This window comes from Oreochromis niloticus, linkage group LG22 (genome assembly GCF_001858045.2).
Source record: "Oreochromis niloticus isolate F11D_XX linkage group LG22, O_niloticus_UMD_NMBU, whole genome shotgun sequence".
Classification (NCBI taxonomy): domain Eukaryota; kingdom Metazoa; phylum Chordata; class Actinopteri; order Cichliformes; family Cichlidae; genus Oreochromis; species Oreochromis niloticus.
In genome coordinates, this window is record NC_031985.2 from 33,388,678 (window position 1) to 33,416,262 (window position 27,585).

Below are 27,585 nucleotides of genomic sequence, written 5' to 3' on the forward strand. Positions count from 1 at the left end.
GTAACTGCATGAACATACTGGTGGTGGCCAGTGCTGCCCTTTAGCCTAATAGATGCGCCTATGGTATAAATTTGAAAATCCTAGGTAACATCACTCCATTTAATGCATTCACAAGATTTTCAGGGGGCTTGACCTCTGACCTTGATTTCAAGGTCATGGGATTCACACTCATCTGAGAATTTTAGTAGATGAACCAATGTATCGAGTTATCACATTCACAGTCTTGAATGCCTGCTTACCCAGTCTTTCACAGCTGAGGGGTAAAAACCCAGAGCATACAGCATACCTAGTTTTTCTTTACTTATGAAACAAATCAAAGAATACAATAAAACACCTCTCACCAACAAGTAAACTCGATATAAACTAAAAAATTAAAATGTTTTTAAAGAGATCAAGATGGGCAAGATGTCAGAGTTGATAATGTTCCATGAAATATTTGGGAAACAGAAGCTTGACTTACCTTATAGCAGCTAATTAATGTTACTGACATTGTTTAAAGAATGAACCATTCATGCTGAGCCTCTTACATGTCATAAATAAAAATGTATCCACTATAAATTAAACTTAGCTCCATTGTATTTTGTTTGGATCACTATTTTTTTTGTAATTTTGGCATCTTACACCTCTTTCAGGATCCCACTGATTTTAGTTAATTTCCATACATCAACAGGATTTATTAAACTTAAACAACTGAAATGAAAATAAATAAAAGAGACACACTTTCAAATGTTTTAATAGAAATCTGTAAAAATGAGAAGTTTAATGGTAAACATGAAAATGACAGTGATTGTATCATGTAAAAAAAGCAACAACACAACAATACATGTATCTATTTATGAAAGAAAACTGTACCGTAGCTACCGTGTACGTGAAACAGGTCTCCACTGGATATCAAATCATTTGTCAGTGCACTCGAAAAGGATCTGAAACTTCTTTTCCTGGAGATTTCAGAAAAGGAGCTAATCGTGAGCTTGCTTCTTTAAAAACAAAATGAACAACAATAGCAACAAAAATCAGACTAATAATAATTATTATTATAACAATGATAATAATAATAACAATAACAATAATAATAATAATAATAATCACAGCTTTTAAGAATGACATATTAAACCACAATCTTGACATAAAATTGCACTTCAAAATACTGGTTGGGTGAATAAATATTTGCGATACCTTTTTATATCCACTTTGGTAATACAGTACATAAACACAGCAATAGTATATTAGCTGTCAACAGGGTTAATAGGGAAACTGATTTAAACTTTGTCTATTTTCATTCCAGCTGCTTTTGCATATAGTACAGAATTTGCATATTAGCACAGAAATAAATAAACACCAATGACATCAAAGAAGGGTAAAAAAGATTTACAAAACATACTGCATATCTAACATAGTGTCTATATATATTAATAATATAATTACATAACAGCGTCATTCAGAAGCGGTGCTCAAGTGCTTTTGCGTTTTGTCGTCAGACTCAAAACAAGCGTGTGGTGATTTCTGGCCACAGGCTGGTCTGTAGTCTTTTTGCACTGTCCCTTCAGACTCTGCCTCCTATCAGAGTTGTGTCTGGGAGGAAGGAGCCTTTTTTTGGCCTTGAGAGTTCTCAGGGTAAACACATCTTTCTCTAACAGGTGCATCTGCGCTCACCTCCGGGTGTCTCGTCTCAGTTCTGGGACTCGACGGCTGCTGGATGGTGAAGGATCCTTGATTCTTTTTGTTGGGTACGACACCTGCAGGCATTTGTCCTGTCGCCTCAGGGTTCAGCAGGCTTGCTTGGCTGCTCAGAGGCATCTCTTTAAGAACGTCCTGGCAATGTGGCAGAGCGAGCCTTCCCTTTGGAGCCTCGCTCAGTCTCATGGATGCCCCTGAGGTGTTAGCAGTGGTGCTGCTCAGGAAGCTGTACATTTGCAGGGGGGACCTGGGCGGAATCATGTGAATTCCCCCAATTGGAATCAGCATGTTTGGGGCTCTGCTTGGCTGCTGCGAGTGCAGAGGAAGGTGACTCAGGAGGTTGTGGGCTCCACGAGGACGCATGGGATGCGAGGGGATGTGGGTCAGACCAACCTCATCTACACACTACAACAAAAACAAAAAGCAGTTTTGCTTTAAATTGGAATAATAAAATAAAAATGAATCATGGCAGACTGAATATTGCCGCTGTCAGAGAGTGAAAGGTGAAAAACAATGTGGGCTTGATTGATCAGAACAGTCTCCAATGTCAATTGCAGATGTGATCATACTATCACTAGAAAATAGATGACAAAGGCAAAATATATTTCATCTTATCCATCTACTGTGAATTGCTACCTTGGTGGAGGGATTTGTGTCCTATGGGCTATGTTGTGGGGGGGCTTTTGCCCCCTGTTAGGGTCTCCCATGGCAAATTTGTCCTGAGGGACCAGACAAAGAGTGATTGAAAAACCCCTATGAGCAGAAGATCCAGGCAAGAGTTGATCCTGCATGGGATAGGGTTACCAGGTCCCTGCACTGAAGCCAGGCCTGGAAGGGTGCTTGAGGGCAAGCGCCTGGTGGCCGGGCCTTAGTCCATGGGACTCGGCTGGGCACATCCCGATAAAGGGACCTTGGCCCAACCTCCTGTAGGCCCACCACCCGCAGAACACAGGAGGTGCCGTAGGGGTTGGGTGCAGTGCGTGCTGGGCAGCAGCCATGGGCGGTGACCCTGGTGGTCCGAACCACAGCTACCGAGACTAGAGATTGAGACATAGAACATCATTTCTCTGGTGGTGAAGGAGCCGGAGTTAGTACGTGAGGTTGAGTCTGTGCATTGAGTTGGACTCAACTCAATGTACAGCTTGGGCTCTTGAACCAGGAGTGGGAGATCAACAGAAAGATTGGCGCTGTGGCTGCAGTGCGGGGAGAGGGAGGTCTGGACTTTTCTGCTTATGCTGCTGCACCCGCAATCTGGCCCCAGGTAAGTGGAAGAAAATAGATGAATGAATGGATGGATATTTTTTTCCTCCTTGTTTGAAATGTCTCATTTTCCAACATGGAAATGTTCTTAGTTATTATATCCAGCTGAACACAGCACAGGAAACACTACTCTTAGACTTTTTCAACTCCAGTTGAAGTGTACTTGAAGCGTGCATGCACAGATGCTGTACTGTTGTGTAGTGTCTCCTTGTCAGTGTGTGGTCATTAAAAAACACATTTACAGGTACAGTAGTCCGATCCAACAGACGAGCTACTGTAGCTCAAACTGCTGAACAAGTTGACGCTGGTTCTGATAGAAAAGTATCAGAACCAAGCATCACAGTTTGTTGTGTATGGGGCTGCATGGACACAGACCAGTCAGGGGGACCATGCTGTTGGCAACAAAAGTGCCAACAATGGGCACATGAGCATCAGAATTGGACCACGGAAGAAAGTGTCCTGGTGAATCACATTTTCTTTTGCATTACCCTGGGAAACACCTGTTAACCAGGATGCACAATGGGAAGAAGGCAAGCCAGTGGGAGAGTGATGCTTTGGGCAATGTTTTGCTGGGAAACCTTGGGTCCTGCCATCCATGAGGATGTTACTTTGACACAAACCATCTACCTAAGCACTGTTGAAAACCACGTACACACTTTCATGGAAGCTGTGTTCCCTGATGGCTGTGGCCTCTTTCAGCAGGATATTGTGCCCTGCCACAAAGCAACAGTGGTTCAGGAATGGTTTGAGGAGCACAACGATGACTTTGAGGTGTTGACTTGGCCTCCAAATTCCCCAGATCTCAATCCAATTGAGCATATGTGGGATGTGCTGGACAAGTAAGACCGAATCATGGAGACCACACTTAACTTACAGGACTTAAAGGATCCATGCCTCAACAGGTCAGGGCTTTTTTGGCAGCCAAATGGGGACCAACGCAATATTAGGCAGGTTTGTCATAAAGTTATACCTGATCAGTGTATATGCAAACACAGGAAGTCACTCTGTAGTGAATGTGAATCAGCACCTGCTCCTCTGCGACCTACATTAGTGTGAGGAATATATGGTGAAGTTTCACCATAACATGTTTGGAGTATATTTTTTGCTTATCAGTTTTTCATTAGGGTGAGCCGAGATATTCACCCACGCTATTTTTGTTGTTGACATGTGGTTCCAATCTTCAGAATTTAATGATTGGCCTGCTTTTCCTTTTTCCCCTGGTTACCCAGGGAAAACATGCTGTGTCTATTTGGGAGCTCTCCTGCATTATTTTAGGGCTAGGAGCTGCATGGTTGCTTTGTCTGATATAAAACAAGAGAGTTGCCTTTCCTTACCTTTCCAATAAATGTGACTTTAAAATAACCTCATATGTACCAGCCTATCTATATTTATTCTAAATGTTGACTTACTGGGATTTAACTGAACCACACAAGATTGGCTTTGTGAGCTGGAACCTGATTTATTTTTATAACTTTAGGCTAAACTAATAGAGTTGGATCAAGTCACAGGTGAGTGACGCGGTTTGAAGAAAAGCCACATTTTGGCCAGTGGTAATTATACACGCAGCAAAATTCTGACTTAAGTATACAACAAAAAAACTAAATTGGTATGAAGAACACTCAAAAAATGCTGTAAACAAATGTTTTGAAGTCACTCACCAGTCTTGCTGTAGATGCTTGGTCCCTTGGATGAATACGGGCTTGACAGTGAGCAGAGGTGTCAGCCAGGGAGCCCAGAAACCCATAGGAATGCGACCCCTGAGACTGCACTATTATAGGAGAGAGGCCTCTAACAGGGGAGATTGGTCTCTGTGAGGCGGAGGAGACATGACAACTGGATGGGGACAGGGATGAAGGAGGAGCAGGGGACTGGCGAGGGCTGGGTGATGGGTTGCGAGGTGGAGAAAGCTCGATTTGTGAGGTCATGATTTGACTACTTGGAGAATGAGGACCTCCAGAGGACGCTAATGTTGAAGCGTCGAGGCGTCTGCGGGCAAACAACGCCCTTCTGGCACTGGCTGAGCTCTTCTGGGTGGAATCCGTGGAGGTAATCGGAAAGGATGAGCTGCCTTCAGGTTCCCCCAGCTGACGTGCTGGATGAACTTTCTCTCTGTTAGTGTCGGAGCCTTCAGCCACTGTAGACTGGCTGTCTTCGTTATGCCCATCATACTTGTCCTTTGTGTTTTCATCCTCATGATCTCCACTTTTCCCGGCAACAGAGCACCGATGACCTTTTTGTTGATTTGGCTGACACGATGGGATTTTGCAGACTTCAAGGACAGAAAAAAAAGTTTATTTTAAATTAATTTTATATTGAACTTTTTTCAAATTTTTCTTACATCAGTAAGGCAAAACATCAAGAACTTTATTTACATTATTTAAAATTTGATCTGCATCATAAAGTGCAAATATGGCTAAAAACTGTCAGGTCATATTCCCTACATGATTAATTTACAATTGTCCTGCTATCATACATATTATTCAGTAATTATATTTTCACAAATACATATGGAAGAAATTATTGATCATTTAAAATAATTATCTTGTGGCACAACAGCCACTGAAAAATAGACTTTGTTGTGATTCTCTACCATCGATGGATGCATGTTCCACAAACCTAAGTGATGATACAATACTATTAAAAACACAAAGAAGGAACAACAGATTCTGATCAGTCCAACTGCTAAATCCAGCCCTGATATTGTCCAAACAGTGCTGTTATTAGAAGTCTTTTGGGCTGAAAAATGACATCAAACATTCAATGTTTATTAACTGATATTTTGAAGCTGGTTCCAAAAAGCAAGTCAATCACCTGAACACTAATTATGCTAAAATGAATAAATCCTGACATACAAAAATTTAGTCTCTATAGCAAATTTCCACATGTCAACTCTACTGTCAGCGGCAAAATATATCAAAGGCTTAAAAAGATGCTCTGTTAGGAGCACGGCCACAGTAGGTCGATGTGATCTAAGACCGTATCTACAGTGTCGTCACCCACCGATTAAGTTTTGAAGCCTCAAGATAAACATTACCATCTTTGCTTTTCAATATTGGCTGTGGTAAGAGGGGAGGGTCTGACCAAGATTAACATAATTGATTATTTAGAGACCAAAATGAGCGACTGAGACCATAAACTCAACCTTTAAGTGTTTATAGAGATCAAGTTGCAAAGCCATTTTCCCTATAGACTTCAGCAAACCCAGGTTTACATCGTAGTCCACTCAGGTCTGGGAACCCAGACCCAAAACAGAAAAGGATTAAAGATTAGACGACATCAGGCCCAAATCCAATTATGATGCTGTCACTTTTCAGTTCATCCATTCTGGATCCACTCTGGATCTGTTCATAGTCATTTATCCAGCATGATCTGTACTGCATATTTAAAGTGGCTCATCCTTTAAAAATGATGCTAAAATCTAGCTGACCAACATGTAGATAGTTTATGAAAGCTTAGGTATTTCAGTTTCATATAAAATTTTACATTCATTCAAGACTTCAAAGGCTGCAATGCATTTTCTGAGTAACATGTAAAACAATTACTATCACTTAACTCTTACTATTTACAGTAACTTATTACTCACTCATCACACACACGCTTAACTCTGAGTGAAAAATAGTCAATTGAACTTACAATCAGCTTTTCTAGAACTGAAAACGCAGAGTTGCAGATCTTAATAAACTCAGTTTCATTTATCTAAATGACTCAATGCCACCTTTCCCTCATCTGCTGCTATACTTGCTCTAATTAAGCCCTCCGCCCTTTCTCCCAACAGGGAGAAACCCATAGCCTGAGAACTTTTGAAAGAAACTAGCATGTACATAAATGACCGAAATGCAATATAAAATTTTATTTTTGGATTTTTCTATTCATTTTTAATCGCATTCTGCATCTTGAAGAAGTTTGTAGAGCGGGTCACTATGTTAATAACAGGCGAAATGCTGGCCTGGCCTCTTGTTCCATGTTCCATTTATCTAAAGAGGTTTGACATTTGATAAAATGTGTATATAATAAGGAGTTAGAAGCAGACATTTAACACAGTAAGGATAGTGCTAATAATGCTAATGTGGTAAGCATAGGACAAAAAAAGGAAGAGAAAAAGAGCACAGGGCATGTAATTTACCAAGCAATTACTGCATTTACTTTTAGGCAAAACCAAAAAAATAATACTCTCTGAAATATGTCACTGTCTTAGTAGCATAAAACAAATTGTACCTTCATGTATGTTCCCTGGGTAACAGCAGGTTTCCTTTCCATGTCCCTTAGATATCAGGTGTTCAGTAAGACTCCCTGGAAATAGAAAAGAGGAGCTCGCTGTTGATGCACAGAAAACACACACATTAGAAACTTGAAATAAATAAATATAAAATATTTATTTTACCTGCAGCTTTGAAAGCGGTGTCACAGAAACTGCAGTTATATGATGGTGATTCCTTGGTGATTACTGTAGTATCTTCACACTGGCACTTTTCTCCAACTCCACCACGTGCGTCATCATACCTCTTATTTAATCTGCAAATGTAAAGAGAGAGAAAGAGGTTTCAGTCTGATACTCAGGGTGTCTCCTTGTCGGTCAGCTCAGGATGATAGCAGCAATCAATATGAGTGTAACAGGAGCTGACAACCAGGCTGGGGGCCCTTCAGCACCTGTTAGTGACTGCATTTATCCAATGTAAGTGTAATATCTGGTGCTGGCCTTTACAACATGGGAATTTCAAACTGTGGCGGCTGGGCTCGGGGTCCACACCGCTTCACTTAGACTCCTTCAGTGAGGCACCTACTTCAGCTTCAACAGAGCAGCTTTCATAAGCCAAAAACCAGACCCCTCTGCCTCCCAGTGCCTTTAAGCCCCCTTCACAGCTAACACAACCACCAAGCCCAAACAAGAGGGAGCCTTCGATGCGGCTTCAGGTCCAGAGGTTTGCTGAAAGCGCAGCCAATAAAAACAGGCACAAGAGGGAGGGAAACCCTCGCCCAAACCAGCAGCTGCTCCAAATAAACGTGAAAAAACACTGAAAATGAAAACACATTCCTATGACAAACAATGGTTCTGGTTATAATCGGCTGTTTTTCTCTTCTATTTTCACCACAGGCTGTGTGGCTGGATAAACTCAGCAGGTATCATAAATGGTTGCTTTTACAGTGTCGGAAAACTTCCAAGTTAATGAAAGAGAAACACTTTGCCTTCGTGCCTCTATACTGTACTCGGCAGGTATAAATTTCATGTAACATCTGTTCCCACTCAAGATTTGAGTCTAGACCCCTTGGCTTTCCCCACTTCAAAAAAAAGAAAAGGAAAAAATGGCAACATCCCACTAGCTTGCTGCCTCCGTTGTGTCTTTATGTTCCTCAGACAGACAGAGCAGACGGAGAAAGCAGAAAGCGGGCGGGCGTGAGGATGACTCACTCTTTTTAGGAAGGCTGCGATGAGCGTCAACATGAGTCACAACAGGGATTTGTTCGCAGACACACTCCTGAACCAAAAAGAGACACACAGATGGCACCTCTCTGCACTCCCCTTATCACATCACAGCAGTGTTTATTTCTGATAGGTATCAAAATTACTGAGCGTGTCTGGCTTAACCTCCCTGCAAATGAATCTGAGAAGATGAGTGTGTGCTACATAAGAATAATAGAACGGACTGTGCCTACTTCCATCTTTTCAAATGATATGTTAGTTTCAGGATGAGTGTTAGCCATTGATCATCTTGTTTTCTTTTTAACATGAACAGTGACTCCTGCCAGATTTGGGTAAATCTGAGGTAGTTCCTCCACTGATTTGCTGGGATTGGGGCACTTAGAGGTGTTTTACTATCTTTGTGCCAATCCTGCTAAAGGATAACACTGTGTTCACATCACAGCTTATTATTCAGTTTTAAGTATTTACTGTGTACAGTTCATATCTGTTAAACATGATTAGGCATAGCTATTTTTATTATGGTTACTTGCATTTAAATGATTCTTTAATATACTGTGTTTCACACTAATTTAGAACAGTATTTTAAAATGAAGGTTGGAAGATTGATTAAATGCCCTGACAGCTAATCAAATGTGTCTTCCTGCCATGAGTAAGATGCACGTCAGTCAAGTGGCAAACATTCATTTACAGTTTAAGAAATAATACGCTCATTCAACCAAATGGCCTGACCAACCTCTGCTAGGTCCGGCAGGCCAAGTCTGGGCTACAAGGTTCTTCTGGGGTCTAAGTCAGTGGTCCCCAATCCCCGGCTGTTAGTGACCGGTACCGGTTCGTGAGTCGTTTGGTACCAGTCTTCGAGAGTTGAGGCTCAGGTGTGACATTTATGGTTTTCAGGGTTTTTATTGTTATTTTTTTATCGTTAACTCGGTTTCCCTGGGTCTTTCCCCGTGTGTTATGAATACATCATCTATTTTTGGTACCGGTACTGGTTTTATTTTGTTGTATTTATCCGCGACACCTTAAAGGCCGGTTCGTGAAAATATTGCCGGACATAAACCGGTCTGTGGCGCAAAAAAAGGTCGCGGGCCGCTGGTCTAAGTAATAACTGTCGATAAGCCTACCCCCTCATTTTGATGCGTCTCTTTTAGAGTAATCTTAAGAATCATTTCTTTGTTCCATTAGTGCCACGACTTGAAAGAACAATATAAATACAGAAAAAAAAATCATATTCTGATTGTCTAGGGTTAGAGTAAAGGTTAAGTTTAAGGACGAAGTCATCGCCAACAAGTTAGACCTCACAGGGTTAATCTGCAAGCTGTTTTGAGAAATGATTTTTCAGAATGGCTACAGGGTTGCTACTAACACTATCCCAATTCCAAAAAAATACATTCATAAATAATGGAAGCAACATAGCTCAAAAAACAAAACTTTGTAAAGATACATATTCAGCTCATTTGAACCAAAATACCCATTTTGCTCTCCTCCAAAATAGGGTTAGGATTATCACCAATGATGACTTAAACCTCAGCGGGTTAATAAAACAAAATATAGTCAATATTTGACTCATCTTAATATTATTATGTTTTTGGGCATGCTTTCTTTCCAAAAAAGCATTATACCCATAAACCTACAGGAAACTGTTTCCAAACTAACAGTAAATGAAAACATTTTCAGAGCCTTTGTTTCACGTTTCTTCAGCATACTCCTAGGCCCAAGCTCTTTTTTTTTTGTATAGCATTTGTCCATTTTCCATTCTGTCTGTACAGCAGGTTTTCTTTAATGATTAATGCCATGTCTGTACACAATGTCCGTGTTACACCAATACACACAGCCAACAATGTACTGCTGCTCCATGTGAATGGCTCTGATGGCTGGTGTAAATGAATCACTGCAGGAGCAGAGGAAGCTAGGTAGTTTCCTGGCTTCAGCCCTTCAACAGATGGACTCTGTTGGTGCAGACAGCCAACCCTTAGCCTGTCCAACGTAACGGACGACAACAGTTTCCAGAACACAGAACAGAATGTGACACATGCTTTCTGCGCTGTAAGTAATGTGGAGCATTACAATATAAATAAAAACAATGTATCGTTATTACCTAACAGTGCGGGATAATCTTACTTGTGTTACAAAAATCCTTAAGAGTTATCTGCACAACATGTGGCTCAAACAAACAACCATGTCTTTTTCCTCCCACACACTAGCGCTACAATCAGCTGATTTTTGTTTTTGTGCAGAGAAGAGGAAAATGGTGACGCTGTCTATAACTTTAGTGGTGGAGATATGGACATTACTTTTAGCTCTGTTGCATAAAAGGACAAGAGTACGTTGGTAAAGTGAAAAAACTGTATTATGCTGCTAACACAGAGCTCGCAAAGAACCTAGAATTATTCAAAGCTGAGTGCATGCCAACCTCAGACCAGCAGCCAGACCCTGAACTTTAACAGGTAACAGAGGCAGTGATGAGCAGTCAGGCTTGCAGCGTTGTAGCCTCCATTTCTATCTGTGCATGTTTGTAAAGTAGAATCACTGTGATAACTCAGCTTTGCTTTGTCTTTTTAGCTTTGTGTTCATATTGTAAAAAGAGAAAAATCGCAGGTGTGTGTTCTCACTAGAACAAGCCTTTGTGCCAGTATGTAGGACTGTAGCCTGAGGTTTATAGTATTATAGTATTAACGAGTTACAAGTTACTTTTTTTGATAAGTAAATATGTAATGTAGTGCATTACTTTTAAGAAAAGTACTGAGTAATGTGTAACATCACATTCCAGAACCCAACACGGTTAGCTAACATACTGCTGCGATTATCAGGAGATCATACTCACCCTCTCTCAGAGACCCAAACTTCATTTCTGGAGCATGACTGGACTTTTTCCTCCTCTGCCTCGTCTTCCTTCTCTTCCTCCTTCTCCTCCTTTCTGTTTGACTTGTTGTCATCCACTGATGTCTGTCCTTTCTTTGTTCCCTCGTAGTCTCTGTAGCATGACTGCTTTTTGCAGACCTATACTCGAAAGAGACACGGGCAAATTCACCAACTCTGCTCCAGCATGCCCAGGGAGACAAAAATTGGGAATTCTCATTGAACGATGTATTTTATCACATGTCTTAAGACACACGCTTCATTTCAACAGTTTAAATTTTGACCCCGTTAAACGACACTCCCCGTCTTGGATTCTATAACAAAAATGGTAAGGAAAGCTAACCCACTCTTTTCTACGCCTCCTATATGGAGTGTCTCAGTGACTGCTCTACTTCTTATCACCTACCAGTCCTTACATTTTGATCAGTTTTATTTGATTCTTTCCCAAGTTCTGTTACAATAGTAATGATTAGGTCTACAGACAGGTGTAATCAGTGGTCAGTGTTGTAATTACCTCTGTGGAGGAGGGTCTTTTGTCGTCCTCTTGCTCCACTGACTCTGCTGCCTGCACTGACATGGGGGATAGGGTATATATGGATGGACTGAGCCTCTGCTTGCAGTGAAGCAGAGAGAGAGCTGTCTTGCTGGAGAGGCCAGGTGGATTGGGGTCATAGCCACTAGTAGACCACGACGAATACACTGAGGGCTTCTGTTCATCCAGAGCAGAAGGGTTTGGTTTAATGTAGTTTAAATAGCACCAGCTGTTACAGGTGCTGGACAGCAGACTGGGGAATGAAGGCCCAACATGCGAGACGGGAGAGCAAATAGCAGGTAAACATGACTCCTGTTTGAGCTTGTGCTTGCAAGTCTCGACTGTTGCTTTGTCAGAACAACCCATCTCCCTCTCCTCTTCTTCTTTTACTCTTTTCTGCTGCTGCTGTGACTCTGGAGGCAGCTCCATGCTGTTTGAGGGGGAAAGCATCCGTTTATTGCCCCCTGAGCCTGATAACCTGAGGCTATCATCAGACCACGTTTGAAGATCTGGACTCATGTCCCTGTGGGGTCTTTGTTCAGCTGTTGAAACACCTGCACTTTGTGGGACAGCACTAACTGCCTCCTGGGGCCTAGGGGAGGTGGACTGAGACAATGTGGTGTATATGGCGCATGCAGGGGTGTGCGTGTCTGTTTGGAGACGCACTGCAACTGCTGGATCTGTGACTGGCCTCAGTATTTCTAGATTGGACCTGATGTTAGGGGCAGAGTGCCGAACATGGGAGCGACTTACTGAGTAGTCATCGTCTTGTGGAGGAATCTCTAGTTTCAGCCCTGTAGACATGGGGAGATAGCGGGCTCTGGCAGCCCCTGATGGTCCATGCGTATGATATTGCTGTGGTGCAGGAGCAAGGGCCTGCTCTGTATAGGTCTCCTCTTTTACAGTTGCAGATGGGTCATGAGGAAGGGACAGTTCTGTGCTCCCAATCAACTGAATATTTTGAGTAAGTTTCCACTGAGAAAAGATATCTTTGCACTGCAATTCCACTGGATTATGTAAAACTGTGTCCCCTGATAGAGAAGAAGAAGAGGGCCTGCTGCAGTGTACAGAAGTTGGGCTTCTTGCTTGAGAAGATCTGCTTGGGCCGAGATATTCAGGACCACGGGTCAGGATCGTACACTGTTCCTCCTCCTCATCTGGATCACTGATAGCAGTGTGTCTCATTAATAGACATTTTCTTCTTTCCCTCCACCCAACTGCAGAGCGCTCAGGGGACAGAGAGCTGTAGTCAAAAGACTTACTGCGGGTCTCAGCCATGAGGACACTCAGTTGTGGGTCATGAGGGGCCTGTTCAGATGCTGAGCGCCTCATCTCTCTGTGCTGATGCACCCCCGGCACCGTCAGCATATGAAGAGCTCTTGATCTCCTTAGTGGCGTTGATGTTGCAACGTCCATGTCCTGTCTGTTTGATTCTTCAAAGGATGTGGAGCGACTGGATGCATATGATGCACTACTATCCTGACTAGGGCTGCGGGGCAGGGACAGAGAGTCAAAACTGGATTCTCCTGATGACTGGGCAACTTCAGCTAATCGTAACCGCTTCTTCTTTGGAGGAAGCTTTTCAATAGGGAGCTGTGCCAGAGAGGGGCTTCTCTGCGGCCACTGAAATTCATCTAGTTTCTCTTGATGTTTTGCTGTGGTGGTAGGTTCGGCTGAAGTGTCTGTACTCATGTTGGGATCCTCTGTCACCAGGATCTCTGGAACCTGCACATTGTGTTGGCGGACCAGCTTTCGGGCTGCTAGTTTTGGTACATGTTGTTGAGGTTGTTTCTGAGGCAACAGTTGATGATCTTCATGAGGTGGAGAGTGCTTTCTTGCCTCTGCACCTGGATTCTCATTACTTAAGGATTCTTGTTTTTCAAAGGAACTAGTATGCTGAATTACTGAACAAGTTTGCAATGCAGGCTTCCTCTGGCCCTCATAAGTTGCACTGCTTTCATCTTTGCACTGGCCTGAAGACAGGGAAGAACAAGGTAATGAAGGAGAAGAGGGGTCATCAAATTCAAAACTCTCCTCTTTCCTTCTCTTGCGCATTACTGAAGCGCCTGCCCTGACTGCACTGTTCTTTACTTGTGAACACTCCATTTGACTAATTACCACTTCATTGATGGGTTGATGTGCTAGGCACAGGCTCTGCTTGTGTTTTTTATAACCTATCCAATCTTTGCATCCTGTGCCACAGGCCTCACACTCATATGGCTGTGGTTGACTTTGCTTACAGTCAGGCACGGTGGTTAAGCTGTCAGAGTAAAATGAATGAGAATCCTCGTGTTCCTCTTTTGTAAGTTCTGTACCAAGTGGAATTTCAATTGCTGGCTGTCGTCTCAGCATCCCGTAACGGCGCGAAGGCTGTCGTTCGTCAAAGGACTGACTTAGGCGGCATTTGTTTGGGCCGCCACTGGTGGTCTCAAATAAACTGGCTTCAGGTGGCATTGATTGACTTCGCACCAGCGGGGCGGTGGATGTTTGGTTAGCAGGCTGCTCCACATTTGAGGGTGGGTGATGAAATTTTTCACATGGAACTCCCATAGTGATAGAGCCGCTGCTTTTATAGCCCACATCGCCAACCTTGGGGCTATGAATGAGCGGTTCTTTCACAGTTGAACTCTTTTGAGACTCAGAACTGTTCTTTCTGGAGAGTGAGAATCTCCTTGGTTTTACACTGTCAATTTTACTGGTATCCACCACTGCCTCGTTGATGGTGATAAGTTTGGTTATATGGTCGATGACCTGTTTCTTGGGCACCGTGAATGAGATGCTTTTGTCCTCCTCACCAGAGGGATGCTGGTTTTGATGACGAGACATCCTCTGTAGGTGTCCAAAGCGTCCATATTTACCAAGGATGATCTCAGCATAGCTTTTGGCACTTGTGTTGGGGGGGCTGTCCTGTGACTGCTCTGTACTTTCAGAGCGAGAAAAATAGCCAGATTCTGTACTACCTCTACTACCTAATGCTAAAGATGACGTCTTTTCATCAGATGAGTCTTGAGGAGTGGGTTTTCCTCTGCTTAGGCGCAGGGCCAATCTCTTTTTCACCGCATAGGAGTAATTGTTTCCTCCAGGGCAATCTTTGGCCATGTCTGTTTCAACACTCTTGATTGAGGCTCCACTGTCTTGTCTTTCTGAAACAGAAGAAGCTGATGATAGCTGTCTCGTTTCCTCGTCCGACTCTGTGACTTGCTCCGCTGCCGATTTCGACTCCCCAAGCGCCAGGCCTGCCTTCACCCGGTGGGTATGAGATTTGCGATGTTTGTATAGGTTACTCTTGGTCTTAAAAGAGAACCCGCATGGGGCACAGGGATAGGGTCTTTCACCCGTGTGGGAGCGAATGTGTTTCTGTAAAACACTAGGCTTGGCACATGCACGGCCACAGTAAGTGCAAACATATTTCCCTGGTCTCTGAGGCTTACGCTCACGTTTCTGCTTTGGGGTCCCTTCCTGGGTTTCTGGTTTAGACTGGGCAGGGTCATCTCCTGAGGAAGGTGGGATTTCTGGAGTCAAACTCAAAGCTGTGGTTGGTTTCGTTGCTGTCGATGCCTCCTGTTTATGCGCCGGTGCTGTATCTGAGTCAATGCTTTGCCGCTGGTGTCTGAGACGTTTGCGTTCTGGATTCTGCCTTCTGGATTGTTTGGGCTGCTGTAATGTGCCATGGGGCTTTGGGGAGCCAGTTTGCTGTTGTTGACAGGGCTGGGGGGGAGACTTGGGCTGAGGGCCTCGCTGTGGAGACTCCTTCTGAGAATGTTCTTGACCTCCGGACTGCTCCCCAGTGGTCAGGCGACAATGCAAGGCCTCCATAAAATGGAAGGACAGCCTCAGGTAGACACGTAGGATGCGTCTGCCTGAGCCAGGCTACAGAGTTAAAGCCAAAGCATTAACTGGGTAATAGGTTTAATTTGAGCAAATCTGATCAAAATATCCACCTTACTTGACTGCACTTCATAATTATTTGCTTGTTTTACTCAAATTGTTATTGCTTGACAAAGGAACGATGCCATCAAATGTAAAACAGTAGCATCAAAGAATGCAGCTGTGATATGCCATGTGCTGTGGAGGAAGTCCTCTGCCATGCAAGCATTAAGCATTCCATCATGAAGCACACAGACTCTGTTGCTCAGCTGGTTCAGTTCAACGCACAATTCCTTTGTCTTCTCAACATGTAGATCTGCAAAAACAAACAAGTCATTATATAGGATAGTGCATACAGTTCAACACTGAGAAACAGATAACCCTCTGGCCTCTCTGTTTGCCACATAAGAATATTTATGTTTTGTGTGTTGCATAATCACTATGTGTCATAACATTCATCTTTCGCTTTCCCGCGGCTGCTGCCTGTTTTAAATTAGAATGGTTTATGTAATGTTTTGTTGTAAAAATATATCAGCATGCAGTAAAACTGATGATTCTGCTAATGTTCCCTGAGAGAGGCAGTATACGCACCCAACTGTGACTTGAACATTCAAATAACATCATTTGATTTGGTCTTTAATGATTTCCTATTTCTTAACGATTGCAGAATATCATTATGTCAGACAACACATTACATATACTGCCCACTCCCATAAAACTGGTCTGATCTTTCTGCTGCAAGACAGAGAAAAATACAAAGACAAAAAAAATAAATAAATCAGACTGCCACTTGATCCATTTGATTGTGGAACTATAATGTCCTAATGGTTTGATTATGAAATTGACTTAGAGATCTCTTGTACTCTTTCACACTCGTACTGCTGTCTTACAAGCATCTTTTTCGTCTTTGGTGTTAATGAAATTGCAGCTTTTGAATTGTGCAGTCTACTATCAAATGCAAAATGATCATCAGACTGTGCTAAAATACAGTGCTGCCACACTGCAGGACATGTGAAGGACGCTACCTGTTTCATCGGATTAACTGATGATTTTAGATATTTTAAAAAGGGCCAAGCCAAACGGAGGCGACGGATGGCTGCGAGCTGTGAGTGCATACAAAAGGTGAATCAGTGGAGATACTGAAGAAAATTCCCAGTGTTACTTTGTGCCAGCATGCTGAAACAGTAAACAAGGCATCCCACGCACTGACCAGCTGGTTTCTACACCCACATTCTGGTGGAAGACGGCAAAGCTGCTGGATACTATCCAAATTACTGATAACAGGTTGACAACCATCTTTGATTTAACTTGTGAGAAGAGTATACGTGCCAATATTGGATGAATAAAAAACGATCACTTTATACTACCAGCAAAACAAGCATAGTATAAGAGAGTTATAGAATTTGTGCAGTTTGCAGAGGACCATTGAGATCATAGCTCTCTTGCCATAAGCCTAGTAAGTGTTAAATGCAGGCCAATCAGGTAGTCATATAGCTTGTAGTGGGAAGTCAGACTCTTGTTTGTAAAACTAGAATTAACACATCAGTCTGAGAGTTGTTTGGGGCATGTGCATTCTCTGCATGAAGGTGACAATGACTGCTACCAACAACTAGTCAAATAATAAAAAAATAAGATAAAAAAAATTGGCTCATTTTCACTTGCTCCAAAGTTAACTATGAACTGTTCATTTACACCTCACATAACATGGGTGCAGCCAATGCACAAACAAGCCAAACATTTCTCCTTGCACCCCTCACCCCACATATCTACTCTCTGCATGAACTTTCACAAGGCTCAGTGCAAGCAAAGCTGGAGTTTTACTTGAAGGGGGTTAAAGGAGCATTATCATTTATTATCCTCCATTAGTGAAAATACAGAACAATGTTATGCCCAAACATTTGTCTGGTTGTTGTTTGTTTTTATCATTTTCAAAAGTTCTTGTATTTTAGTAACTGTTTCAGGTCTTTTTAAATTCTGAAAAATTACTTACATGGGCTAGGTAACAGCCCAGTCACACTAAACTAAAAATAGAAGGCAACCTCCTTGCATTTCACAACAAATGGTGCTTGTCTGGTGAATGCACTGAGATTTTTTTTTTTTTTTTTTTATTTGGCAACTAATCGCAAGTAGTTACAGTTACTAACCCAATTTCGCTGTGCAAGAAACCACACAATGACAATAAAAGCTCTAAAGTCTAACTGGTCCCAGAGGTTGGGCATGCAACACCCTCAGCTTCTGGGAGACCACTTTGAAACACAAGGCAATTGCTTGTAGTGCCTGGTACGAGGCAACCTCTCTTTAAAGAATCATGGTCTAAATCAAACCTTTCCAATCCCTCTCAGGGGGATTGGAAAGGTTTGCAAATAATTGTCATCTAATTTCTAAATGCAGACAGATCGTCAACAAATTGCAATCAGTCATCTCTGACGTGTCTCTTTGGAACAGGGATCTTCACTCAACTGGTTGCCAACTGGTCGTATTTTGATTACATTCCTATATAGAAGCAGGACTGCTGAGGGCCTGTATGATTTTGCAGGTAAATCGCAGCAGGGGCGGAACTAGAAAGGTGGCATGGGGTGGCAAGTGCCACCCTAAAATGATCCCTTGCCACCCCAAGTGCCACCCCAGTTTTGCATATGACAGTGTTGTTTATTAAAATAAGATAGCATTAACAGTTTGAGCGTAGTTACAGTCAACAGTGAATATAAATGCTAAAACTGAATATATTGCATAGTGTTCCTCCCCCACAATTAACAAATGGTTCAGCCCATAGCAGGACCGGCTTTTTTCTTGTTTTCAGTAACAAGCGATGCCTATGATTGTGCCAGAGCACATTTTGAACAACACCATGGGAATTTCGGGTTTTACACAGGTGGTTGGATGTTACACTCTGGAAATGGAAGGAAGGTGAGTGTTATTAACCCTCTGTGGTCCACGGACACGCTGCACCTCCAAATCACATGACTGATGTAAGCTGACATAACAACAAGCTGCAGCCACGCTGAGTCTCTATTTCAGCCCACATTAAAAGTTCGGACTTCAAAGTTTTTAAATTTTAATTACAGGCTAGTAAATCCAGAGTTATGATAATATATATAAGCCACGCTTTTTTCTAAATACTGTCGTCACGTGTGTGTGTGTGTGTGTGTGTGTGTGTGTGTGTGTGTGTGTGTGTGTGTGTTTTAAGCGTTTTCTAAGGACAGCGCGAAAACCGTAAAGAAAGGAAAGAAAGCCACCTCTTTCCTATTGGTGGAAAAATGCACCATGTCGACCAATTAAAAAAAAAAGTCAACATGTGGGATTTGGTTATTTGGTTGTTTAGGAAGAGGGAAAAGTTTTGGGAGTGACGGTAACGGCAGCGAGACAGAGCGAGCGAGCGAGAGAGAGTTTTTAGATGTGGGAGATTTGTGACGTTTAGTGTGGAGTGTATACTTAGTGTGTCGTGTGGTCTTGTGTAGTTGTTCTGTTGTGTAGTCGTTTTGTTTTGTGTGTCAGTGAGGGCACTAATGAATGTCACTAAGGCACATTTGCAACGTAAACACTGTCACTAAGTAGAAAACCAGCGGAGTGATACACCTCCTGTTGTCAGGCCTGCAGGTTTATCCCTGTGCTGTTCTCCTCTGTCTTTTGGTGGACAAACTTTTTTTTTTTACTGGCACACATCATTTGTGGGGCATCTTATTGCGACACCTGATTGTTCTCTCATTTTAGTTTTAGTAATATTTTTAAATGGTTGTACAAAATGAAAAAAAAAATGGCAGGTGTATTGGCTGCATTTTTAGATAAATAGTTGTATATGTTTACAAAATGTACATTTTATATTTGCATTTCAAGTTATAAAAATTTACTCAACATGTCTGTGGTTTTTTTTACAGTAAAAAAATACTACTAGGATTTTAAGTTCTTTGTGTGACTTCAGATCAGTAGTACTAATGCAGTATGTCAGTGAAAAAAACAAGTAAATTCAGTTGAGCTGAAAAGAATGACACCAAACAAGGCAAGGTGGAAAAAATAAAATGAAACAATCTGAGGGTGAAATACAAATGTAAACTCAAAAGGAGTCAAAAATGGCCGGGTGTATTTCAGACCTCAGTGGGTTAATCCAACAAATCATGAAAAATTAGGTTTAAATTTTTGTTCATGACAGTGCAGATTTCTGACATTTTGTGTAATTTAAGCTGTAACATTGTGATTGATTTCTAACAAAAAACAGTGTGAAACTTAAGTTAGACTTGTGTTTGTAAATGAACCGCCCCATGTTGTGTAGCTTTCTGGAGTTTATACTTATTGGGCTACATATTTATTTATTATACAGGCTATACAGTACATAACATCAAAACTCACATGTTTTATGTAACTAAAGTGTGTAATTATGTGGGCTACAGACAATAATTAAGTTATAGACTATATTTATATGAAAAACGTGTATACTTAGTGCATTTGAATTATTTTAACCATATGTAACCACCTGCATATGTGTTTGGGGAAAAAAAAGGCTTTGATTTTGCCACCCCATTTGATTTCTTTGCCACCCTCATGCCACCCTAAGAAAATTTCTCTAGATCCGCCCCTGAATTGCAGTCCTATTTGTGAAGGAATTTCCGAACTTCTGGCTGCACTCTGGATGCCAACTTGCCCCCACAAAGACTGACAGCAGACAGGCTCCATCTTACTGCCATTTTATTACACCAAAGTTCCTTTGGAAAACAACAACTGACTGCAGGTGGGCGTGTATCTGGTCCTGGTCTTTCAAGTGCAGCAAGACTGGAAATTAATTGCACACAGTCGTAATAATTTTAGTCGTGTTGCTGTCTCCAACCACTGCATATATCATAATTGGCATTAAGGACTGTAGCTTGTGTCTAAATAATATTAAAAACAGAAAACTCCTCAATGCTTAGGCCTTTGAAGGGCGGTGGTAGGAGTTATGCGGTAACGGAATGGAATTTTTAAAACTAATAATCAAATACGATTTAACCACTGTTCTCTCAAATCGGGCTAACTAGCATGCAAGTCCATAAGCACATGGCTAATTAGCATCTAGTTTAGATAATCATAAAATAGAAATACAGAACCAAACACACAAGAATGTCAACATTTGTATCAAAAATTGGACGTCAGTTAACCAAAGTGCATTCTTGGGTAAACTCTTCTTGGGGAAGTAAACTTACCAAACCTCTGATACTCAAAGTTCTAGTAGCTTCTGCTAACAGGAAACATGGGTAATGTGCAGGAGGTAATGTAGCTGCCAGGTTTTTGCAAAGCAACAACATTTATGCTATATTTATTTTAATACTTTCTGTTATACTCTCCCTGTGAGGTCCAACGGTGTTATAAAAATGGGTGGTGTACCATTTAAAGTACCGCCTGATATGCTTTCTAAGAAGATGGTAGGTCTTTTCAAATCTTACACAATCCATGGCTTTGTTCCAGTTATGCATGCAAGCTGTTGAGTCCACGCTTAGTGACAAAAAAAAAAGACAGAAAAAAGCTTTTCTCAGAAGGCAGTGATATCAGCGATATATAATACAAGCCATTTCATTGCACACCTGACAAACCTACACTGGCACAATATGAAATTTTCCTCAAGTTTATCAAATGGTTGCAGTGCTGAGTGTGCATACAGTAACAGTTACAGTCTGCAGAAACTGCTCGAAAATCACGAGATACTGAAACGCGACATGCCACATTAGAGAAAATAAAGAAAAAAAACGAAACTATTTAAATGACGTGTCCATTCACCCACACAAAGAAAGAGAATATTGTATAAATGCCTTTAAAAAAAATCTTGTCAATTTCCCCTTCTCACACTAATGGGCACCCAGCGGTGGTTCCTATGGTAACGGCCCTAAACCATGTGGTAGCAGATGGAAGGAGAGCTGGAGGGCTAAATTTATCTTCCAGCATCCTCACTGACTACAGAGAGAGAGTGTGTGTGAGAGAGAGAGCGCGAGAAGGAGGTAGGCGAGGTGCCTCCCTCCCAGTAGCTACTGTTTTTTGGAGAGGAGCACATCAAGAAAAAAAAGAAAAAAATCAATAGTTTGGGAGTTTTCAATTGGTACTACACCGATATTCCATTCTTTCAGGAAGAGTTGAAGCCAAATCCAGACACTGGGATTGCAAAGAACCACAGACCAGTTGACAATTTAACCACAAAAAAATAAAAATAAATAAAAAAATATTGGTTCTTTTTCTTGAAACTAAAAAGCCTACATTCTGACTACCAGTGCTGCATTACTGCAGATGATTCGTCTTTAAATATTATTGTCTTCAAAAATGTAAACAGGGACAATCAAAGCATCCCATTGTAGAGAGGAGAACAATTTTTAAACACTTTCTTAATGAAAGTTAATAAAAATGTGAAACCCTCCGTACTTGTGTGATCCCGAAAGCATTCATCTGTTGTTGTGTTATCCACTATGTTGTCAGCTGAGCACTAGCAACGCTGTCGTGTCCAACAGTGCCGCTTCATCAGCAGCCTGATAACGGTGCTCTCTGGAGGGACAGGGGAGAGCCCTTAGTGGATACACAGTGTTCCCTTTCTCCCTGTGTGTGTGTGTGTGTGTGCGTGCGTGCGTGCGTGCGTGCGTACTTTGGGAATACTCCCACAGGTCCACATGGAGGACATGCCAAGCATAGGTGGCTGGATGCACAACACAGGCAGCTCATTCACTCCTAGCTTTAATACCTACACAGCCCACGGACCACTCGCTACGTGCACTCTCTCCTTCATTCACACACAGACGCACTCACTCTCTCTACAGAAGCTGTCTGCATGTGTTAAAATGGGCAAAAAAAAAAATTCCAAAAAACATTAGGCTGCCTTCAAATGTATACAAGCACACTGACGCAAATGATTCTTGTGCTTTTCCACTTCTCGCTGCCTCACTCGTGTAGCAGCCTTTTGCAATAACAAAGACATGAATGAAGAATCCCCCCCCTTCCTCCCTCCCTCCACAGTTCCCACATCACGTCACACACCTCATACATCAAGATCACTGCAGATGACAAAAAGGATATCAATGGACCCCCTTTTTTTTTTTTTTTTACCTGGTCGCAGGTGGTGTTGTCCTCCGATTCTGAATGACTGGAAACGGGGAGAGCAGAGAGACACGAAGACGAGGAGAGAGAGAGAAAGGATGAATGAGAGTTACGCTGAAGGCAGAGAGAGAGAGGTAATCGAGTCTCTGCTCTACGTGCACTGGGCTGAAAAACAGGTAGCTGAGTATATTATGTCTATGAATGAGAAGGAGGGGACACGCTCTCTCTCTGTCCCTCTCCACCTCTTTGATACACCGCCCTCCCACGTCCTGGTGTCTCTGTTTTGGGTTCGTGTGAAGCAGGGGCTCCTTATATTGATGTTGACGTAGGCTTGTGTTTCTTTTGGCAGCGGTTTCTGCTGCACAGCTGGCAAAGCGGTGAGAGGTAAAAGAGCAGGGGGAGTGCTCTGTGTTTTAATTGAACTAGGAGGGGAGGTGAAGGGGGCTGACTTCAGAATTTTTAAAATACAAGTTCACCATTCAGATCTAATTTTTCCAACGCAAGTACAGAGATATACTGATGCTGCATTTTGAGAAAACATGGGGAAGATACAAGGGGAAAAAACGCACACAGATCCAGGTTTTAAGAGCGGCTCTGGAGAATGTCCACAGTGCTCCTGCCAGGGGTCAGGCTGAAATAGGTCCAGGCAACTGTGACATCACTCTTTTATGCCATGGGTCCCCCCCGCCATTTCCCCTCTGCCCATGAACTGATTTTTTTCCCTCCTTTTTTTTCTCTTTTTTTCCAGCAGGCTGAAAGCTCACAGACAGGAGGAGCATTGAGGGAGTACCAGCCGGTAGGATGAAGACAAGCAGTGAGCTGCTCATCTGGCCAGGCGTAAAAAGGAGAAGCCGAGAGGATTGGAAGAGAGCCCAGGGTGTCCATCCTGCATCAGGCCACAGTGAAACCTTGTGACTACAGGGCTCCAGATTCGAAAATGATGTGATGATGTGTCTGCTCGCAAACAGACATTTCTGGCAAAACACTGCCAGCAGACAGTCCTTGTTCTTACCAATCGAGTATCTGAAACCTAATTATCTCACCCTAACATACAAGAGCACAGCAACTCAGAGCACAGAACCACGAACTGTAGGTATGTAAGAAATGTAAGAAAAAAATTAATTAAAAGTAACCAATGGAGGGTTTTTTTTCTGAAAAATAAATAAATAATAATAATCTTAATTACATGTTGTTTCTTCAGTGACTAAATCACTGCAAAGTTAAAAATAAAATAAAGCTCACACACTGCTAAAATAACCCCAAAACAACCCCCATGTGATGAAGATCAGTAGATCTGACCGCAAGCCAATGAACATACCCCGAATAATCATCTTTTATGAATGATCAAAATTTAAATTTACGAAATGAACTTCATGCTTTGTTCAGTGGACTATTTTTCAAAAGTCCACTGTTCACCGTAAGGATTAAAAGGCTAAAAGGATTTTAGCTGACCTTTTCCAAGTGCTGTCATCTGACTAAGTGCTTATAAATTCTGGAAAAAGGTACAAATAACAGTTATGCGTACAGAAGGGGACCCTTCTGTACGCATAACTGTTATTTGTTTCTTTGTCATTGAAACAAATCAAGTATGCCTGAAAGCAGCAAATACACTTGTGTGCAGTGTGTGTGTTTCATTTATTTAATGTCTTTTTAAAAAAAAAAAAAATTAAAATTGTAATTTTTCTGTAATTAATTTCTGTAAATGTCTGATATGATGCAACAGTTTCCCAATCCAACATGGTCTCCGATAGAAGAAAATGAAGCAACCCTAACCCTAACCTTTAGTGGGTGAAATCAAGGTGGTTATGCCCATTCTTTACATACAGTCACAGGGGGAAAAAAAAGGTTATTTTACATACACCCTTAATGTTGCCATAAATAAATAAAGAGGGTAAGTAGGCAATGGAAATCAAATATATTTGATTATTTTTTTTTTAAATATCAGCAAATGTGACCATCTCTATAAAAGCAAATGGCAGTTTGCTGGTCTGGAACAGTTAGGTTTTTATATATATATATAGTACAATCTTTCCTGGACTGAACGTCCCAGCAAATTCACAGAGGACACACTGTGCAATGCTCAGAGAAACTGCACAAACAAAATCCAAGAGCTACAACTGAAACTCTTAAGGCCTCAGTTAGTAAGCTAAATGTTAAAGTCCATGAGAGTACTATTAGAAACAGACTGTAGGAGTAATGCTCGTTTGGAAGGGTTGCCAGGAGAAAGGCTTTCTCTTTCTAAAGAAAAAAAAGAAAAGAAAAGAGAACAGCACAACTTAGATTTGGAAAGCTACAACTGAACAAACCACAAGACACCCTGTCCTTTGGGCAGAAGAGACCAAGGAGAGGCTTGCAGAGCAAAAACGAAACACAGCAAATCAGCACAAATACATCATACCAACTGCCAAGCAAGTTGATGGAGTTAATGAATTTGGCTTTATTTTCCAGCTACAGAACGTGGGTCCCTTGCATTGATCGAACTGACCATGAACTCCATGAAGAGTCCATGACCATGAAAAGTCAAATATGAGGCCAACTGTCTGACAGCTAAAGCTTGGCCCAAATTGGGTCATGCAATATAACAGTGACCCCAAGCACTCCAGCAAATCTACAACAGAATAGCTGTGACTGGACCTTAGAAGGGCTGTGCGTAAAATAATGTCTGCAAACCTCAAAAAAAAAAAAAAAAAAAAAATTAAGAAACGTGATGAAAAGTGGGATCAAATTCCAACACAATGATGTGAGAGACTCATAAAGCCATAAGGAAAACTAATTCAAGATACTGCTGCTAAAGGTCACAAGCTATTAGATCATTAAAATTTACTCTAGATTTGGATGAAAACTTGGTACCTGTGAGAGAACAAATGTATTATCGCAATGCATTTTCTATGAGTTTAACAATTCCTAATATCTTCAGTGGTTAATAACAGTGATCAGGAAGAAAGCCTCATTACATCAGAGGTAAAGTTGAGGATTATGTGCTGGTTCTAGATTTGAAGTTGGGTTACATAAAGCACATTTTTTATATCGCTTACCTAATATGGGATTTAATACATGTTTATGCATATTGTCAAAGTAACCCAGAACAAAGATTCTGTATTGAGAATAACTTACTGCAAGCTGCAGAGTGAACACTTTGGATGTTCCCAGTTGTTCAGAGCAAATGGCAGCGTATGCAAAATGCTGAACATTAATCTTTCACACAGTACGACTGAGGTCATCTTGGCTACTTCAGCCTTGCTGTTTACGAAAAATGTTTACAGAGGCCTAAATCTGGTGAAAATGCAGGTGATTATTGCTTTCAGCGTTTGTTATCATATTATCAGAGGACAAATATTGACCCTTGCTCTACTGTCTGGAGGTGACAGAGCTGCCAGTGTCAAGCTCTTTCACAGGGTTGTCTCCGTCTGTGCAGCTGGGGCTCGTCTGCATGGCCTTGTCACAGTTTGAACATCATGCTTCCAAACACATTTCCTCAACAGGATTTTTTTTTTTGTCTGTTAGGAATGTAGGATGAGAAAAGGATGGAAACAAAAAGATTAGGTTTCACAATGCTGCCCTCCTTTCCCTAAACTGAACACTATGAATTCATTTTAGTTCCTCGAGCTACACAATACATTAACATTTAGCAGTGGTAGAACAGGAAAAAAGGGGGCTATTTTTGAAGATGCAAATGTTTTGACTACATCTGGCTAATTCCAGTTTAGACACCATTTTGTCTGCAAAATGGTCATATGCAATTTTAGGAAGAATAAAAAGTTTTGTTTGTACTGTTATTTTTTTTTTTGATTTTCTGCATTATAGCCACAAACTCAAGCCATTTTTCCCCATTTACAGCTAAATGGGTTTATTGTAAAAGTTCCAAATTATGGAAGATTACATTTAAAAACAGGTCAAGCATTTCCCCTATCAAAGCTTTACAGAAAAGGCTTATGTATTCATTTTATCTTCAAAGGATGGAGCCAGTGCTGTGCTCTTTAAATGTGGCGGCCCCAGGTGGGTGTCTAGGGAAATTATTCAAGTATCTTGGGTCAGACACCACAAGTTCATCATATTTACCACATGATCAGAATCAACACAACACACTTCTCTTTCCAACAAAGGAGTAAATACATAGTTCACTACTTTGTTGTTATAGTCATTATATTGTCAAGCTATGAGTACAAAATATTTAGAAAAGATGCATTTTTTTCCTTAGAGCCCTCTTATGTGACAAGCCTTTAAAAGATTTCAGTTTTGTTTTGTTTTTTGGGGAGGGTTTATTTACATATCGTGCTGGATTTTTAGCTTTTCCCCAAAATAAGACAGAAGAGAGTATATCAATTATGGCTGGTTTTGGACTTGTTGGTCTAACTTGTCAAGTAAATCTTCTATTTGGATGAGCGTGATGACTATTGATCAATATTCGATTTTACCTAAAAGGCCAGTATTGACAAAAACATATATTGGTCTAACTTTCGTTGCATTGAGGTAAACTGTCAGTAGTAGCATCCAAGCTTGGGTCAGTTCTGACTCCATCCTGCAGAGCCATAGAGGGAGTTTCGAGGCACTGTGCCACCTGTCACCAGAGAGAAAACACAGGCAGGGTGCTCCAGGGCTCGCAAAATTTCAAAATCCCTGGTAGCCCTTTGGGCAGGCACTCTTCAGTTTTTGGTAGCCCAAAATAAATTTAACTAGCCCGAAAAAAAACATGAGAACAATTTTTTGATGGATGTTTTGTTTCCTTTACAGTAATATACATTAAAGTATAATACTGTAAAGGAAACAAAACATCCATCAAAAAAATTGTTAAAACACAAATTACAACAATTGTATAAAAATTACAGTCATCAACTCAAATATTTGGAACTGTGTAGAACATGAATCAGTCTGTGTCAGATCCTGAATCTGAAATTTCCACTGAAATCACGGGTAAGAGGCAAGTGAAACCAAG

At 41.5% G+C, this 27,585-nt stretch overlaps 1 protein-coding gene across 5 annotated transcripts in view; it reads right to left on the bottom strand.

Moving 5' to 3' along the window:
* Window positions 1-729: 729 nt before the first annotated feature.
* The window catches only part of hivep3a (HIVEP zinc finger 3a), a 60,939-nt gene continuing 34,083 nt past the window's right edge, over window positions 730-27,585 (bottom strand). For 2 of the 5 annotated variants that reach the window (XM_019350971.2, XM_025902307.1), the window contains 7 exons: window positions 22,662-22,698; window positions 11,727-15,927; window positions 11,178-11,353; window positions 7,319-7,449; window positions 7,153-7,227; window positions 4,596-5,206; window positions 730-2,082 (listed from right to left, as the gene is read on the bottom strand). In XM_019350971.2, the coding sequence (XP_019206516.1) occupies window positions 1,561-2,082; window positions 4,596-5,206; window positions 7,153-7,227; window positions 7,319-7,449; window positions 11,178-11,353; window positions 11,727-15,560 (5,349 nt within the window). In that variant the 5' untranslated portion in view covers window positions 15,561-15,927; window positions 22,662-22,698 and the 3' untranslated portion in view covers window positions 730-1,560. Of the gene's footprint in view, window positions 2,083-4,595; window positions 5,207-7,152; window positions 7,228-7,318; window positions 7,450-11,177; window positions 11,354-11,726; window positions 15,928-22,661; window positions 22,802-27,585 lie in introns of those variants that run through there. The other 3 variants (XM_005450704.4, XM_005450705.4, XM_025902306.1) reach the window with 2 other exon arrangements.